Source organism: Vavraia culicis (assembly GCF_000192795.1).
Source record: "Vavraia culicis subsp. floridensis unplaced genomic scaffold supercont1.31, whole genome shotgun sequence".
NCBI classification, from domain to species: domain Eukaryota; kingdom Fungi; phylum Microsporidia; family Pleistophoridae; genus Vavraia; species Vavraia culicis.
Genome location: NW_007360634.1, coordinates 13,575 through 31,339, shown reverse-complemented (window position 1 = coordinate 31,339; position 17,765 = coordinate 13,575). Strand labels below are relative to the sequence as shown.

The 17,765-nt window shown below is 41.3% G+C and overlaps 9 protein-coding genes across 9 annotated transcripts; 3 read left to right on the top strand and 6 right to left on the bottom strand.

Moving 5' to 3' along the window:
- Position 1: 1 nt before the first annotated feature.
- Positions 2-592, bottom strand: VCUG_01767 (uncharacterized protein; the record flags this gene model as incomplete). The annotated part of the gene is made up of 1 exon (XM_008076594.1): positions 2-592. A coding segment is annotated over one exon (591 nt), but the record flags the coding sequence as incomplete, so codon positions are not given.
- A 1,296-nt stretch (positions 593-1,888) lies between these two features.
- VCUG_01766 (uncharacterized protein) lies at positions 1,889-3,799 on the bottom strand (the record flags this gene model as incomplete). The annotated part of the gene is made up of 1 exon (XM_008076593.1): positions 1,889-3,799. The coding sequence occupies one exon, from the start codon at positions 3,797-3,799 to the stop codon at positions 1,889-1,891; it is 1,911 nt and encodes a 636-aa protein (XP_008074784.1).
- Positions 3,800-3,858: 59 nt separating this feature from the next.
- On the bottom strand, positions 3,859-5,134 carry VCUG_01765 (uncharacterized protein; the record flags this gene model as incomplete). The annotated part of the gene is made up of 1 exon (XM_008076592.1): positions 3,859-5,134. The coding sequence occupies one exon, from the start codon at positions 5,132-5,134 to the stop codon at positions 4,460-4,462; it is 675 nt and encodes a 224-aa protein (XP_008074783.1). The 3' UTR covers positions 3,859-4,459.
- Positions 5,135-5,429: 295 nt separating this feature from the next.
- On the bottom strand, positions 5,430-7,709 carry VCUG_01764 (uncharacterized protein; the record flags this gene model as incomplete). Its single annotated transcript, XM_008076591.1, has 1 exon — positions 5,430-7,709. One exon carries the CDS (start codon positions 7,707-7,709, stop codon positions 5,430-5,432), a length of 2,280 nt encoding a protein of 759 aa, XP_008074782.1.
- Positions 7,710-7,863: 154 nt separating this feature from the next.
- On the bottom strand, positions 7,864-9,211 carry VCUG_01763 (uncharacterized protein; the record flags this gene model as incomplete). The annotated part of the gene is made up of 1 exon (XM_008076590.1): positions 7,864-9,211. One exon carries the CDS (start codon positions 9,209-9,211, stop codon positions 8,315-8,317), a length of 897 nt encoding a protein of 298 aa, XP_008074781.1. The 3' UTR covers positions 7,864-8,314.
- A 1,077-nt stretch (positions 9,212-10,288) lies between these two features.
- On the bottom strand, positions 10,289-11,944 carry VCUG_01762 (uncharacterized protein; the record flags this gene model as incomplete). The annotated part of the gene is made up of 1 exon (XM_008076589.1): positions 10,289-11,944. One exon carries the CDS (start codon positions 11,942-11,944, stop codon positions 10,289-10,291), a length of 1,656 nt encoding a protein of 551 aa, XP_008074780.1.
- A 1,026-nt stretch (positions 11,945-12,970) lies between these two features.
- On the top strand, positions 12,971-14,590 carry VCUG_01761 (uncharacterized protein; the record flags this gene model as incomplete). The annotated part of the gene is made up of 1 exon (XM_008076588.1): positions 12,971-14,590. One exon carries the CDS (start codon positions 12,971-12,973, stop codon positions 14,588-14,590), a length of 1,620 nt encoding a protein of 539 aa, XP_008074779.1.
- Positions 14,591-15,107: 517 nt separating this feature from the next.
- On the top strand, positions 15,108-15,488 carry VCUG_01760 (uncharacterized protein; the record flags this gene model as incomplete). The annotated part of the gene is made up of 1 exon (XM_008076587.1): positions 15,108-15,488. The coding sequence occupies one exon, from the start codon at positions 15,108-15,110 to the stop codon at positions 15,486-15,488; it is 381 nt and encodes a 126-aa protein (XP_008074778.1).
- Positions 15,489-17,137: 1,649 nt separating this feature from the next.
- On the top strand, positions 17,138-17,740 carry VCUG_01759 (uncharacterized protein). Its single transcript, XM_008076586.1, has one exon. The coding sequence runs from the start codon at positions 17,285-17,287 to the stop codon at positions 17,633-17,635; it is 351 nt and encodes a 116-aa protein (XP_008074777.1). The 5' UTR covers positions 17,138-17,284; the 3' UTR covers positions 17,636-17,740.
- The last annotated feature ends 25 nt before the right edge of the window (positions 17,741-17,765 follow it).

Sequence of the window (17,765 nt, the reverse complement as noted above, 5' to 3'; positions counted from 1 at the left end):
GGATGGCAGTCATTTCATCTTCCTGCCTACTTAAACTTTGAGATCCGTAAATAGGTAGCGCATTTTCCTCATTATATGCCGTAGGTACGCTAATTTCGCCTACTCTTGCTCTCGTCATATCCCTCTGCTCGCTATTTCCGATTTCACCTCCATAATCTTTCAATTCTCTGTCATTCCTTGCATCTTTCAAATAATTATAAACTGCTTCAACCACCACAGACTCAGATCCGGAATCTGATGCGCTTCCGCATTTCTCAGATACGATTAAACGTGCTTCGCTACCATCATCTTCTTTAATCACCTTCTTTACTTTCACGTGAACGTCATCATGCTCACCGTTGTAATCGTCCGCATTGGCGACCGTAGTGCCCTTTTCGCTACCATCACCTTGTACGGTCCTCGCTTCAATTTCCTCATCGTGCCGAGAATTAACTTTTTCAGCCAATGACTCACCCGAAGAGAGCAAGTGCGATGTTCCCTCCGCCGTGTATATCCCTATAGATATCGTTACAGCTATGGCCATGAGTATGCATACCATACCAATTACAAGAAACTGTGACTTAGTTGGCAAATAGCCTTGTATAAGTGACATAAAATCAGCTTTTCCCGTCTTTATATATTTTTAAAATGATAAGAAAAAAAGAAAAATCCGTGTGATAGCGCTAAAATGTTCATTTCTTTCGTATGTTCGTGTTTAATGGCACAACCAACTTCGTATCGAATCATCTAAGCTTAACAACCAATTCTACTTCCATATAATAATGTAGATTATATCAGCTGATGCAAACCACAAGCAATTATACCGTCATGAGAGTGTCATTCAATCATTTTTTTTTTAACTTTTTTAATTAATAAATTTTCTATTTTAATTACATTCCATATTTTACACCGGAACTGAAAATCATAACAAATTTACTTATTTATACCATCGATACTTCACTAAATTGTAATTCAAAAAAATTGTTGGTATTGTTTGAAAGATTGTAAAATTATATTAAAAAAGAAAAAAACGAAATGCTCACCTACACGGCTTACATCCACCAAGCATTCTCTTTACACACATATTTAGAGTGCTGCTACAACTCCTTTCTAATCGGTCTTTAGTTGATAGATATGACGTGATAAGTTAACATTTTATTGAAAAAATACAGAGCAATGCCTTATTGCTGTTGTGTATAAAAGCTGTAAGCATACGAACAATGCTTATTGCTATATTATCAGCACAGTAAATGCTAATTATCTTCTGTATCCATTGTATAAATGCACTTGCTGTGCTATTGGATTTGTTATACAACTAAATCACTTTTTTATGTTTAAAAATACCATTTCGTAAAATATTTGATCCTTTATCGCTTTTTGGCCGAACTTACTTTTTGCCTTGCAACCCGGAACACCCCTAAGCCACGATTTGTGCCACAAATGTTGATCAATGCTTGTCTGACCAGTTACCAAATTAAAACATTCCAAATAAATTAACCGTTCCTTAGCAACAACAATTTTCTAAAACGGCAGGGGTGAATTACTCAATACCACCTGTTCGTCCATAAGCGAGCAAATCTTTACATCGTGCCAGTAATCGTTTTGATACAACGTTGTTAAAATTTCTATTCTCTCTCACCTTGCAAGCGAACAAATACTCGTTGCTCACAAAAACCAAAGATTACCAAGAAAAAAGTGTAAAGTGTTTGAATGCATGTAATTCGTTATACTAGGCTTATTACCCCCTCATGCCAACATTAAATAAAGTCACCCCTATAAACAATACTTTTAAACATTCTCTTCAAAAATATTTGCTCCATATTAATTTATACATCATTTCCTCTCCATGCCAACATTAAATGAAATATCCTGCTTTGCAACAGTACTTGTAAACTCTTTTCTCCTTAATTTACCTTTTCTTTGTTCCCTGATCCGCTAAGCGTGTAACTCGGCCGCTCACACCCTCGCCCATTGTTTTATCCCCATCCGTATTATTTTTATCCTTCGTACGTGATTCGTTGTTTACCATGTTTTCTTCTCCATTCCACTGCTCATTCTCCATTTTATTATAACAAGCGTTCTCATACTTGGTTTTTATACCTTTGCACCTATCAATCCCGTATACATGACTTATTCCACCATTCGTACGCCCTTTCTCATTTACCACATTCTCATTTACCACATTCTCATTTACCACATTCTCATTCACCACATTCTCATTCACCACATTCTCATTTACCACATTCTCATTCACCACACTCTCATTTACCACATTCTCATTCACCACACTCTCATTTACCACATTCTCATCCATCCCTCTACACCTTAACATCTCATCCATCCTACCTATAACACACCTATTCTTATCAAACCATCCATTAACAATCCTATCCACATCACCAATCATCCCAGCCACTATCCCTCTAACCCTCTCAATCTCACCTCTAACCCATCCAATATCACCACAATACTTCCCAACCACCCTTCTTGTTCTACCCACCATCTCATACTCCTTCAATCTCATCTCCAATTCTCTGTTCCTACCGTACACTACCGCCAACTCTCGCTTTATATCGTTGAGACCGCCTCTTACGTCTACGGTAAGCGTAGGCGTGTTCTTTATGTGCTTGGCACGTTGTAAAAAGCGTAAAGTGTGGATGCTCTCCGTTTTGTACCTCAGATTTACATTACCTATAACCGTTAGGTTGCTGTTACCGCCCAGACTGTCCTTCAGCAGGAATGTTAGTTTTGAGTCTCTGTAGTTTATGTGCTCGTTCTGTTTTTTGCACAGCTTTTTTATCACCTCCCTTAAGGACAGCAACGATTTGTTTATGTTACCTGTTTCTTTGATGCTTGCGCTTTTTGCGGTTGAATGTTTGTTTACCATACAGGATGTGCTATGAGCTGTATGACTAGTATTTTGAACGTTGTACGTGCCATAATACGTGTTGCCAACACCGTTTCCTACGTTGCACGAGCCATTGTTATGCCCTACGTCACCCACATCATCACCCCTAATACGTTCAGATCCCGCCAAATCAACAATATTAATCTTATTCTCCCTAACCACCACCCCATCCCTACCCCTAAAATACACCACCAACACGCAGTGCGATCGGCTACTCTCCCTATTCATCCCTGTAACACCAACACTCCTCATCCCGCTTCCCTGTCTGTACACACTCATCGCCATTTCATAGTCCGTTACCACCACTCGCGCCAAGTTGGTAACATAAGTGCCATCAATACCCTCCCTGATACTCAACGCACCGTTATCACACAGCAAATCACGTACATGCTCGTTGTAAATCTCCAGCATGCTCAGCGCCACCTCATCAGCCGTTCCGTATTCAAATACGTAGTTGAAGATGCGCGGCACTATTCCTGGATGGTGGTTGTCTCCCTTTATTGTGTATGTTTTGCCGCTTCCCGTCTGTCCGTACGCAAATATTGTTGAGTTGTATCCTTTTATGGTGTTTATCACCATTTGTTTGCCTATCTGCTCAAATATTTCGTTTTGTGATGATTTTGCAAATATTCTTGTGAAGGTGTACTTTTCGTTGTTGTACAGGAGCGTACTGCCTGATACAACATGGTGCACCGTATCTGATGGCTTAATACGCAGGTACACATTTATAGGCATATTATCGCTAAGTTGAACATCAGACTGTGTGTTGAGCAGGGTATCAGCGGTACTGCTAATATTTCTATCCTCGTCCGCAACATCGCTACTGTCCCTTTCCTCTCCATGTTCATTCCCATCCATTCTTCTTCTCTTACCCCACTTGTCTGTACCATGTCCTACCCCTGTATTATGCATAAACAAAGGGTACAATATTAAAAAGTAATTTCAATGCATCAAAGGAATAAAAGAACAAAGCGTAACATGCACTTATTTAATAAACGGTCCTCGTGGTGAAGTACTCTACCATGGCACAATACTGCAATATTACCGTTCCTATAAAATTACAACATTGCTCTACTGTCTGGTACTGCCACCACTTTCTATCCCTGGTATTGCACTCCTTCACCCATGCTCTACTATCCCATAACATCCCTCGATAACACTTCGTATCACCTCCCTACATCTCCCTCATATTCTTTTTCCGGACAGGAGAATCCTTCCACCTACCAAACAACTCCTCAATCTCATCACTCCATTTCTTAGGTTCACTAACGTGTTCCTCTTCCTTACTTTCCTTCCTATACCTATCGGTAATATCCTTGAGAATGGCCCGTCTTACGCTGCCCGTCTTCTTCGTGTGTGGCGAATAGCATTCTGCTATCGGATCGTAGTTCTCTTTGTCAGGTATTTCATTGTGGCGTGTCATAAGGGTCCTCGTCATTTCTTCTGCTTTTTTATTGTTGGAGGGAAATTAGGAGGTATTTAAAGCAAAAATCTGAAACAATGTAACAGATGGTAAGCAAAGCGGTGATCAAAATATTTACAATGCATAACCATGTATTTATGCATGGCACACTAGCAGATGTACAGCTGTTCCGCCAACCACTCCCTTACCTTAATAAGGTAGGGAATAGAAAAAAAGAAGCATAAATACGATGCGGGCAGCAATGGTAAACAATACGCATTAAAGGCCTCATACGTGGTAATAGCTGTGGTAGCAGTAGTACGGGCAATCCTAGCAGTAGTAGCAGTGATAGCAACGTAATAATAACAATTACTGATAATAATACCGCAATTACCACTACTACAATTGCTGATACCACAATCACCACTACTACAATTGCTGATACCGCAATTACCACTACTAATGCTACCACTGCCAAGGATAGCAATGCTACCACACTTACCGCAGCCACTAATACTGCTGCTATTATTACCGCTATTATTATTATCACTGCTAGTACCGCTACCACTACTACAAGTACCGCAGCTATTATTACCACGGCTAGTACTGCTATTACCACGGCTAGTACTGCTATTATCACTGCTAGCACTGCTGTTACTACTACTGCCAGTATTACCGTTACCAGGGCCAGCACTGCTACCAGTATTGTTGTTATCACCGCTATTAGTGGTATTAGTGCTGCTATTAGTACCGTTGTTACCACAGCTATCATTCAACGATATGTGCAATTCGTTATCAATAATAATATTGATATAGTGTAATATTATTGGTGCGGTACTATTCATACCAATAATATTAGTATGTATTGATAAGTATTAATAAGTATTGATGCGTATTATAGTATTGATATTATTGGTATGTATTAATATTATTGGTACGTATTAATATTATTGGTATGTATATATAATATTAGTACGTATTGATAAGTATTAATACGTATTGATAAATATTAGTACGTATTGATAGTATGTACTAATAATAGTACCAAATACTAATAATAAGTACTAATACGTATTATTAGTATTATTAGTATAAATACTTATCAATACGTATTATCAATACTAATAATAAATAGCACAATCATTCAACAATATCTAACAAGCTAATACTACTACTCCTCACATACTTTCCATCCATCTTAACGTACACCACTAATTCTGTATCAATAAACATTTCTACGCCCCTCTCATCGCTACTTATACTCGGTACTCGTACATTCAAATACACACCATCATTTATTACCATATCCAAGAAGTACTTCCTCTCCATCACAAGGATTTCTTCGTAGTAAAAGCTGACCAATGAAAGTGTGTTGATGACAAAGGATGGATGCAACACATCAGTACTGCTATCCGTACCACTATCGCAATTACTGTCCTTTTCATTATCGTAACATGCTACTACCTTACCAATTCTTTCGTTGACCACCCTAACATAAAAATTAATGAACTCATTCTTAACCGTAGCACGCACTACCGCTCCCTTAACACCGTACACCACCCCAAACTGTAAAAAATTAAATTCTATCCTTTCATTCTCTACCTTAAGTACCTCACACTGATAGAATGTAGCACTCAACAGGTACCTCTTCTTCATCTGTTCACATTCCTGTTCATCAACCGTTTTGGTACGTGCATTCTCTTCCATCTCTCTGATCGTTACACGAAGTGTTTGCTCCTCTTTTCTTTCGCTTTGTATTCTTTGCTTGAGGATGGCATTGTATTTCTTCTTTTCCTGTACTTCCTTGCTCAGACATTCTATCAGATCGTTTTGTTCTTTTATTTTGCGCTTCATTCTTTCAAAATCGTACATGTTCACGCTCTTTATGGATTCATTATCATTTTTGAGGTTGTTGCCAGTTGAACTGGGAGCACTACCGCTCCTACTCACGCTACCATTCCTGTTCATATCTCCCATCCTTATCTCCAATCTTTCAATCTCATCTCTAACCCTTTGTCTCTCTTTCTCTCTCCTGCCCCTCTCTATCTCCATCCCCCTATTTACCTCAACCAACTCATCCCTGCACTCAACCATCCTCTTATTAAAATTCATCTCCCTTGTTCGCCTCAACTCATGCCACCGTATTCTTGTCCTGTTCCTGCACTCTGTCTTAAGAGCCTTTGCATTCTTCATACGTATAAAATCATCAACTCTCATCTCTTTGTGTTTGCTGGCAAGCACTTGCTCATGCTCCTTCATTTTATCCTTGATGTAACTCAGGAACGAGCAGAAGAATGCCATCCTTTGTTCGTAGTACAGCTTGTAGTATACGTAGAGGTGTTCATCAATTTCGTTTTTTGTTTTGATGAGCGTTGATTTTCTTGTCTGTTTCAGTATGAGATCGTCTAAGAAGCGTATGCCTATTGATGCCAGCCTTTCGTTTATGTTCAGTTCTTCTTCATCTTTTCGTATTATTTTACGCAGATCAACCGTATTTATTAGCACATCCTTGTTATTTTGTACTGCGTTATTATTTCCATTCTTATTTCCATTAATATTTCCATTAATATTTTCATTCTTATTTCCATTCTTATTTCCATTCTCAGCTCCATTATTATCTTCATTCTCAGTTCCTCTACCCATCACTTCATCCCTTACCACTTCATCCCTTACCACTTCATCCCTTACCACTTCATCCCTTACCACTTCATCCCTTACCACTTCATCCCTTACCACTACATCCCTTACCACTTCATCCCTTACTACATCCCTTATCACTTCATCCCTTACTACATCCCTTACTACATCCCTTACCACTTCATCCACTCTCTCCATGTCTATCAAATTCTTATCCTTCGTTTCTTCTATCACATTCTCCATTCTTACATTCATAAACTCATCTTTCCGTTCGTTCATCGAATCAATTCTTTCTGTGCCACCGGTATTCAACACGTTTTCCTTGTTTATGCTTGTCCTTGATTGTGCGCTACTAAAAGGCTCAGTATCAATTCTCTGTTCACGTGCATAAACTGCATTTTTATTACTTAATTGATTGTTATCATACGCATGAATAACATCTCCTTCGTTCGCCATTTCATTACTGGAGCAGAATCGCTTTTCATCTTTTGTATCTACGCTCGTATCCTTATCATCACACTTATCACCAGTCATACTTACATTTTTATCATTTCCCCTCTCATCTGCACCTCCGCTTATCCTCCTATTCATTCTCTTCCCATCCGTACCATCTACATAGCTCCCATAATCGTTCGTTATCTCCACACTTACCTCACCCCCATCGATACTCATATTACACGGTGATGCGCCTCTTACATCATCACTTTTTATGTAAATTATGCTCAGTTTCTTTGCAAATGACACTCTGCGCGGTTTTGGTGGTGTAGATTTGTTTTTTGGCATGGGGTAAGGGAAATATGGGGACAAAGGTTTTTGAGGTATGGGGAATGGTGATGGAGAGTGCAAGGAATAAGAAATGAACGGTGAAGAGCGCAAGGAATAAGAAATGAACGGTGAAGAGTGCAAGGAATAAGAAATGAACGGTGAAGAGTGCAAGGAATAAGAAATGAACGGTGAAGAGCGCAAGGAATAAGAAATGAACGGTGAAGAGTAAAGTGTACGATAATACAGCCGTTGCGGATGACAGCCACCATAAATACGTGCTAATTAACAAACCCTAAGCTTTCTACAAACAATAATGAATATCGAACACACCACTAGAACTGTTGATGGTAATTACAACAATAACAATGAACCGTGCTATTGTGTAAAAATAAAAATGTAGCAGAGCAAAACAACGGGTACACCTCGTATCGTACACGGTACTACATCGGGTGCAATAAAAATATTTTTATTGCGGTACTACCGTTCATTTCTTTCAAGAACGTATCACAACATAAAACATAAACGTGCATCACGGTGAAGGAAATGTATAACGTTCAAAGTACGATTTATAAAAATAAAAAATATCAATAAATCATATCTTCAGCTATACACCCGTTCACAGATCAAGTTCTCTTTCTTTTATACACTGGCTTGTTCGTGTTTGGTGAGTCCGCGTTGGTACACTGGTATTGCTGGGATGGTAGATCAAATGATTTACGGCACGTGTGGGTACGATTGACGCCTTGCTGATTGAATTGAGGTGCATGTTCTGATTTAATATGGGTGGTGTTGTGTTGTTGGGAGTTGACGGGTACGCGGGTTATGTATGGCTTGGATGTGGCAGCGAATGTGACATGACCACATTGATGCGGTGTGGATGGTTTTGTTATGTCACATGCACCCGGTTTATGTGGACCGATCGGTCCATAAACATCTCGTGGCTTAGTTGCTGTCTCCTCGTAAAATGTACCTCCTGGTGTAGGAGGTGATTTATTCATGTTAAATTCACTTTCTGGTGGGTAATATGCTGGCCATTCAAACGTATCCTTTGATGTGGATGGTTTTGCCATGTACAATGATCTTCCTGGCGTAGGAGGTGGTTTATTCATGTCAAATTCACTTTCTGGTGGGTAATATGCTGGCCATTCAAACGTATCTTTTGATGTGGATGGTTTTGCCGTGTCGTACGTATCTTTTGATGTGGAAGGTTTTGCCATGTACAATGATCTTCCTGGTGTAGGAGGTGGTTTATTCATGTCAAATTCACTTTCTGGTGGGTAATATGCTGGCCATTCAAACGTATCTTTTGATGTGGATGGTTTTGTCGTGCCGTGCACAGAGTATTGGCTAGAGTTACCAGCAGATGTCTGTCTCATCGCTTCTGACATGATCAACGCCACCTCCTCATCTGCAAGTTCATCATCAGTTTTCACCCGTTCAGTTGGTTGAACGCTCAGAACAGGTGCATTTGTACACGTGGTAAAAGTGCACAGGAACAAGAAGTGAGAAAGTACGATCATTGAACTGTGGGTCCTTGAAATGGTAGGTTGATGTAGCACATCGGTATAAAAGAACAGATATGGTATGATGCACATGAGAGATGATATAGCACAGTATTCGGTATAAATGAACATTTTACGTGTTCCTGTCTTGCTGCATATCATAATGAGATGATGCAGCGGTTTTTGTCGTATTTTACTTTTACTTGTGCTTAGGTGCCCTTTCACACTCAAACACTGAGTGGCATCACATTCCGCTCCTCTGTGTTATCCAAATGAAGCATTTACAGCGATGTATATGCGGATGGTACGTGCATGTGATCATAAATTTTGACCAAGTCCTCGTTTTTTTGGCAAGTATGCCATAAAGAAAATTTTATATCCTCTTTGGGACAAACCTACTACGTAAATGTTAAGCAGTGAAAAATATTTAACGAGTGCAATGGAGATGAAAGCTACTTTGGACCCTTTATTGACGTTCTTGTTAGGATATGTGCAAACTTAAATTGCTGTAAACCGAAAAATTTGTTTTGTACTTGAAGGTGCTCGTAAAGTTACTTGGTTTTGACATCTGGTACTGAAAGATGAGCTGTTCGTTTGCGGTTCGTTAAATTATTCAGTAACACGCCAAGCTATCAACACAGACCAGCTATTACATGCGGAACGACACAAAAATATGCGTCTAAATTGTATAGCTGCTGAATAACATGGTGCTGCTGTAGAAAGATTTTTTACCGTTTAACTGTGATATAGCGAGTACAAAATTGCAAATATTCTCGCTAGGTGACCGAAAGGTGTCGAGGTACAATAAACGTATTCACGTGAACTAAAGGATTATTTAATCTAAACTGTATTATATTGCAATTTTATTCGCGTTTCTACTCAACTTCTTCCTCTTGGTCCATTCAACATCTTGAAATACATGGCGTATTTCATGTGCCATAAATTCTATGTTGTATTGTGTTTTTGATCTAGATCATGAAAATGTTGCTGTTGTGTGGAGCAGAGGTATTCTGTTCTTCTAAAATAGAAAAGGAGAAAAAACTTCTTGGGCCAGGTATCAAAGATGAAGTACCAAAACACATTTTAATTTACAGCTCAGCTTTTCTTAAAGCAGCACGAAAACAGTGACGGCTTTTTCTTGGGGTTCTCAGGAACGACCACTTTCACGCTCTTAGACTCAGTTTCAACAACCGTGCTCTCCTCAACTACCGCGTTCAAGTCAGCGTTCTCAACCTCTTTACTTATATCCTTGGCGAACGACGGCACAGTCTCAATCGACATGCTCTTCGTCAAATTATCTTTGGTTTTGAAAACCTCATTCGGAATATCTTTGACCTTGACCTCCGTAAAATTATCTTCTTCATTCACAACCACGCTCTTGATGCTCTCCGTGCTCAGATCGGTGCTCTCTTCATCGACAAACTCATTCATACCCTCGCGTTCTTCCCGTAGCAGTGACATTGCCGTGGTGAACGTTTGTACCTGCTTGATGCTCTCATCAATGTCCGACACAGAACTGCTCGATGATGTGCCAGGCCTGACATTCAGCAGATCAAGAAGCAACTCGCCGATTTTCGTGCTGATGAACGGAAACGTCCAGTTGAACGCATCGATGAACCCTGGCAGAATGAACGGATGCTCATCCTCCTTAAATTTCTTGATTTGTATGTGCTCACCATCAAATTTTATAACTGCTCCTCTATTCCTGTACACATCACAGTAGTTCGGTGCTGAGAAGACCGTTATTACAGATGGTACATCATCTATGTACTCCTTGTACAGCTTATATCCGTTTTCTTGCACCTCGTGTCCTCGTACGATGCACCACAGCTTGTTTGTTGCCAGGAATTCTTTGACCGCCAGGTACGTGTAGAAATATGAACAACGGCGGTTTTTGTTTGGCGCGAAGAAAATGGTCTCAAGGCTTTCGTAGAACGGATGCGGGTCGGACCACAGCAAGTCGAGCATAATGCCGTTGCTGGTGGGCTCAACGAATCGGTTAAATTTGTTTACATCCTCGACCTTCTTCAGATCAGGCGATATCCCGCCATGCACACAGAATATCTTTTTCATAACGATTGCGCACAGTGGCAGCGCCCTGAACGCGCTCAAAAACCCTTTGTACACGTTGTTGTTGTATTTTATGTCGCACTCCTTCTTGAAGGAGAAGTAGCGCGTCATTTCTGAGGACTCGTGGTTTCCGCGCAGCAGAACGACGTTCCCGGGATACGACAGTTTGAGCGCCATGAGCAGAAGAAACACTTCCGAGGAGAACGATCCTCTATCCACGTAATCACCAACAAACACCACCGTCTCGCGCTCAAGATCAATGTGCTTTATTATCTTTAGCAGATCGTAGTACTGCCCGTGGATGTCTCCAAAGATTGTGCACGGCCTGTCCACGTAAATTAGATTAGGCTCCTTCTTGACCGTCTCAATGAACGCCTTCGTGAGTTTGTTTACCTGTGATTCGCTCAGCTTGCCCTGGTTGAAGAAGTGCATGCGTATTACATTGCTGTCCAGGCAGTTCTTCTTCTGGTCGCGCAGTATCTTGTCGTCAAGCGCATGGCTTGCGGGCAGAAACACGCTTGATACCCGCTCCGAACGCAGTTCATCGCCGTATTTTTCGAGTATTTCGTCATCGATGGACAACGTTGTGTCTGTTTTTGTGTCTGATGCACTTTCCGTTGATATTAAGGATGCCTTTAGCGCAGAGTCATTCATCTCTTGTATTGCAGGCTGCTCTTCCATGAAAAGGGCATTCATTTCTCATTTATACACGGTGATACCAATGAATACACACGCTCGCCTATTTTCTATTGATGAGTGGCAGAGACGAATCATCCTGCCCAAAATATGATTTAATTTGTTACAGACGTGTCGAATATCACCAAACGAACGTGATGACAGGGCATGATAGCGCACGTCACGGATGTAAATGCGATAGCCCTAGGTATGTGCCCATGTTTAGAACATTTGAGCACTTTCATCGCTGATAGGGGCATATTCCGTTAAATAAACGTACTTAGTGCATAAATGAACGAAATGTGCAAAAAGCATTTGCTACGGCGGGTTGAGCAACAAGTTAACAAAAGGGGATGCCTTATCAGGTAGGAATAGCACCCGGTAACATGCCGTTGTTAATTGGGCAGAAGTGTTAAACCGGCACATTGGATAGTACCGCTACGGTAACGTATCGTGTAAGAATGGTAATCACATCTCTTAATACGGTCGTAGACCAGGTGTATGTTCTTATCAGGATAAGATATGTGCTGGTAGACATGATCAAATACCTATCAATTGCAGTTTTTATCTGTGATAAGAACCTGTAGCACGGCAATCGATCAAATCAAATGTATTAGGTGATGCTGCGCACCTCTGTAGAGAGATAACCGGAATAGCACGGTCACGCCGTTATTTACGCATTTACTGAGCTAAGAAACGGGAAGAGCCTGCATGAACCGCTAGGTGAATGTTAACACTGTTTTCTGTGCTGCTATCGGTCTTAGTTCTTTTCAGTGTGCACGTAGTGGAACTTGAGTAGTGAAGTTTCTGTGGCCCTGTTACACGAAAAGATCAGAATACAACAAATTTGCTACGACGGCGCGCTGCAGCATGTTTATAATGCACCGGTAAAATACCCTGCCGTTTGCAATACAGGCACGAGCCGTGCCACTGACAAGTCTAAATACGATGATGTGAGAGCACAATCCATGCCATAAAGATGTGCTCTTTTCAACCACCATACGAATACAAAATGCCCATTAAACCCTTACGATGAAAATAGATGCCCGGCTGTTCGTGAACAACGCCAACGAAGAATGGCTGGCACTGTTCACCGGACAGATCAATCTGTTCTCTGCACGCAACACGATCGTGCTCACCAACAACGCTGGTGAATACGTGCTGCCCGCCAGCAACCTACGAGCAGAAAAATCCGGTACTACAATTCTGATCCTGAGAAACGGCGAGCAATATGCTCTCAGCTTTGATACGGAAAGAAACCGCAATCTTTACTACGAATTTTTCAATGAAAACGTTGACTTCAACAGCTTGGAAGAACTTGGCGTGGTGCTGACAGCAAAATTGTCAGAGTTTAGCGTGCTGTACGTTGTTAATAAAGTGATTAGCGGGTTGTACATTGACCAGCTGGTTACGAGTTTTGATGGAGCGATTTTTGCGGATTTGGTGGCTTTGAGGAAGGATACGATCGTGGTTGAGCTTATGGAACGCGAGAAAGAATTGCTTGCCGTTTTGCCAGCTGTTGATGAGCGTAAAGAAAGAGGAATTGGTTTGCAAAACAGAGGTACGTTCCTTTTAGGAGACTTGTATGATTTGAGCGCATGTACGGGTGGTGCTGAACAAAGCACATCTGTGAATGACGAGGAAAGTGCGATGCGTGATGGTGGTGAGGAGACGAAAGGCCTGACAAGTACGGATGAGTTGAACAGAGCGAAGGAAGTTGTAACGAGTTTGACGAACGGAACAGATCGTACGGTTAGCAGAGAAGGAACGGTACAATATTCGTTAAACAGAACCAGCAAGGTGAGCGATGAGCACACAACCGGTGATAATCCGCATGTTGCAGGGAATGAGCTGTTAAATCGTATGTTACTTCTCATAGAAGACGGAAAGACCAGAGAATACCTGCGCAGCAACGAGTCGAAACATAAAAAATTGCTGCTCATCAACAAAATAAACAGAAAGGCACTGCCAGGCATGCAAAAGGATGTTCTACTCCCCCTTCTACCGTACATTAGGGCAGATATACACGCACAGAAGATGTTCCTGCGCCAGTACGCCAGCATCACCGTGGAGATGTTCATCAATGATGAACGTACGATGGCACAAATAATCCGTGAGCGCGAATTCTTTGATCCGTTCAAGGAGTACGTCCAGAACGTACTTACGTACGAAAAGGACAACGTGCGCGTTACCGTGCTGGAGATACTCAAAAGAATGATGCGTACCGGTGATCACACGTTCCTTACCAATTTGTTCCTGTGCCTGCCCGATATGCTGCTCGTCAACGAGTTCTACTCAAACACGCCGCCAAGAATCGAAGAGATGATGCACTCTGTGATGATATTCATCTCTGAGATGCACGATTACTACGCCTTGGACTTCTTTCTGTCCACGAATCTCCTAAAAAGAATGATTGGTGCGCTTTTAGCACACGATCTTTCCAACAGGGTGTTCGTGCTGCGCGTGATTTTGAACCTGATACGTACCTTTGGACGGGTCATTGTTGATTACGTTGCTGAGCACAAGGAGGTGCTTGTGAAGGTGTATGAAAGTGTGGTAGAAGATAAGAACATGCTGTACTCGTTGATGTGTGCGCTGTTTATTCTGACCAAACCACATTTTGATTGCGTTCTCAAGGACCTGTGCGAATGATGAGTGCATTTTGATGAGTGTGTTTGCAGTGTCCCCTCTACACGGGAGGAAATGGAACGAACCGGTGCGTTTGGAAGCAGATTAACGCGATGATACGCCGCTTCTGTTCAATTCATCACGGTACTGTGGACATCGTGCTGCATCTTTTCTCATCGATCCTTTGGAGCACTGTGTTCGTTTTAGCACATCGCGAAGACGAGCCAACACAGCAGTTCAATCCAACTCATGGTGCTGTATCTGTGTTTATGCATTTAATTCATTACTTTATGCACATAACATGTACTTGAGCAATTTCTACCTCATTTTAATCGATGTGCTGCCGAACACCCATTAAGACTGATCATTGCTTCCCTGTGATAAATTCTACATCCACCGTTCGTGCTTTTTGCCATGTGCTGTAACAACAGAACGGTATTTGCTCCATGCAGTGGTGCATGCGTTTGGCACCACGCATTTTTTGTCGGGAACGCCCCGTGAACACCGCACGTATTTTTTCACAAAATTTTTTTGCCCATCCATGGCCAAGAAAGCACCCGAATCAAAGGCATCAAAAGAGTCGAAGATAGCAAAAACATCGTCCAAAGAAAAGAAGAAATGGACGACCGGCAAGACAAAAGAAGAAACAAGCAGACACACGTGTGTAGACCCTGAGCTGTTCAACAAGATTGTCAAAGACGTAGCAAATATGAAAGTGATAACACGGTCGACACTCGCCGAGAAGTACAATATCAATCTTTACAGCAGCATACGTATTTTGAGGTATTTATGTGAGAATGAGGTTGTAGGGTGTGTGAGCAAGGGAAGAAGGCTCAACATTTATTGTGGGTCCAAGTTTGTTAGGAAGGAGGTTGTGGAGGATGTTACGAAGAAAGAGGATGAGTTGGAGACATGGGCATAATTAAAGCTTTGATGGTTATTCTCTGTGTTTTGCGATGTGTGGATTGTTGCGTTATGGAGGAAGAAAAGCGGTCTAAATTTACTTCGTTGACCGATTGGTATTGCGCGATTCTGAAACACGGTGTGAACGGTGGATCAAATATGAATAGCATACTTGAGGTGGTACGGAAATAAATATGTTATAGTGGAAGGGATGGGTTTGGTTGCCGTACCGCTCGTGCCTTGCATTAGGATGCGAGTGGTAGATCGAGGAGAGAATGGCGGTGTATTTAACGGATAGTACGGTTTAGAAATACGTTGTAGCGTAGTTGAGGTGTGCCCTATGTTTTTCATCCACAGTAGCACCAAGACCTTAGGAATTATTGCTAGTCCTTGAAGAGCGTATAAGACCGGTCACAACGCTTTTATCAGCAAATTTTCACCGTATGTGATCAACAACACACGATCAGGCGATTTCCTCATCAAATAGCCGTTATTGACCTTAACCACGTTACATGCGGCCGTGATGGAATGCTTTAAATCACCTTACCAAGTTTAAAACGTGTAGTGCCACGCATCCTATACTCGCATACCACGATGAAGGTATTGTTATGTCCTGACTGCATGCCAGTTCTGGTTCACAAGCTATTATTGCACCTCCAAACACCTTTTCTACGCCATAAAAGAATGAACCGGCCGTATTGCCACGGGTAACAAACCAATGCACAAAACACTCCCAACAAGAACACGGTGCCTGCCCACACAATTTACATCCAAAATACATCACTCCTCCAAAAGTGCATCTACACTAAAATACCTGGCATTACCAGTCTGAGCAACCAAAGCACATGATTAAACGGCACTTTATTGAGGACAAGAAGAGAAGAAAATTTAATTTAGCATTAAATTTATTCTTGCATGCAGTACCGGCGATAAAACCCTTCTTCCCATAATTTATTGGTTTTACTGCGGTATCCGTGTTTCGTATGAAAGTTGGTTTATTTACCACACCGCATAACACTGTGCAAACAAACTTGCCCAACGCGGCAATGCCTATGTCAATGCATAATCAATATTTATGCGTTGTTATATGTGATGGTGCCGTTCTGTCCTTTGATACTGTGTGTAGCATGAACAGCGCAATTATTCCTTATCGTACGCTTTAAATTTTCTTCTTTTATTTTTGTCAAAATAATTAGCACCGACCTGTTCGTACGTAGTATTGAACAGAGCACTAATTCTTTATTCTTGGGGAGTGGCCGGAATGGTAAGTAAGCCTGAAAAATGACCTGGTTGGTCTCAGCGAATCAGAAGAGTTTGCTTGTCAGGATGTTGGTACGTGGGGAGATAAACTTCTGTTGAACATTAAATTTGGTTTAATATCCAATAATTAATCCTTTACCGGTGTTTCAAACACATATTAAATGTTTATCTCGTCAATGGCTGGGCTTTCTGCTGGTATACGTTCCAATATTGGTAAATTTACCTAATATGCTATTTAAACCACCACGCCACCCGTGTTATTAAATACGGTGATCACCTTTCCTCGTAGACAAATGCTGGATCGGTTATCAATTCCGGGTGCATTCGTTGAATAAACGTATTTGCTTTACTTCCAGACATTGTTTACGGGCCGGTTTGATTGCTCACCGTTTTGGGTGGTAACAGGCAGCAGTGCGAGGTATATCATACACACCCTGTGTTGCACCATAAAATGATCGTACCTCCGTTTGTTTACGATCACTCTACCTACGACAATTCTGTAACAGCATTGATTATAACAAAAAAAGTAGAAAAAGAAAAAAAATAAACAAGCCTATGGAAACAACCGACTTCAAAAAAGTAAAAGACGTACTCCCCCAGAAGAACACGCTCACAATTCTGACAGAATACAACGCATTGCTATCAAAAATAGCAGAAAAACTGGTATATGAGATGGAGCAGCCCACACAGTTGTCTGAGATTATGAACGTTATAAAGACACAGAAGAAGATCTGCGAGATTGCTGAGAATTTGTATGAGTGCTTGCAGAGGGACGAGGTTGATGTTGATAAGGCTAATGGACAGATTGATGCCTTGGAGAGTGCGTGCAGGGAGCATGAGGAACAGTTTGACAGGTGTAACAGGGAATGTGGAGAAGAGAGAAGTGAAGGTGGAAGAGGACTGTGATGGCTAGAAATGGTTAATAAATGGTATTTTACAAGTATTTGGTGTTTGGGATGAAACCGGTCCGTGAGATGAGCTGCGCCTCAATTGAATAAATTTAGTTTGTAGGATGGATATGGCAGGATGCTGCGTG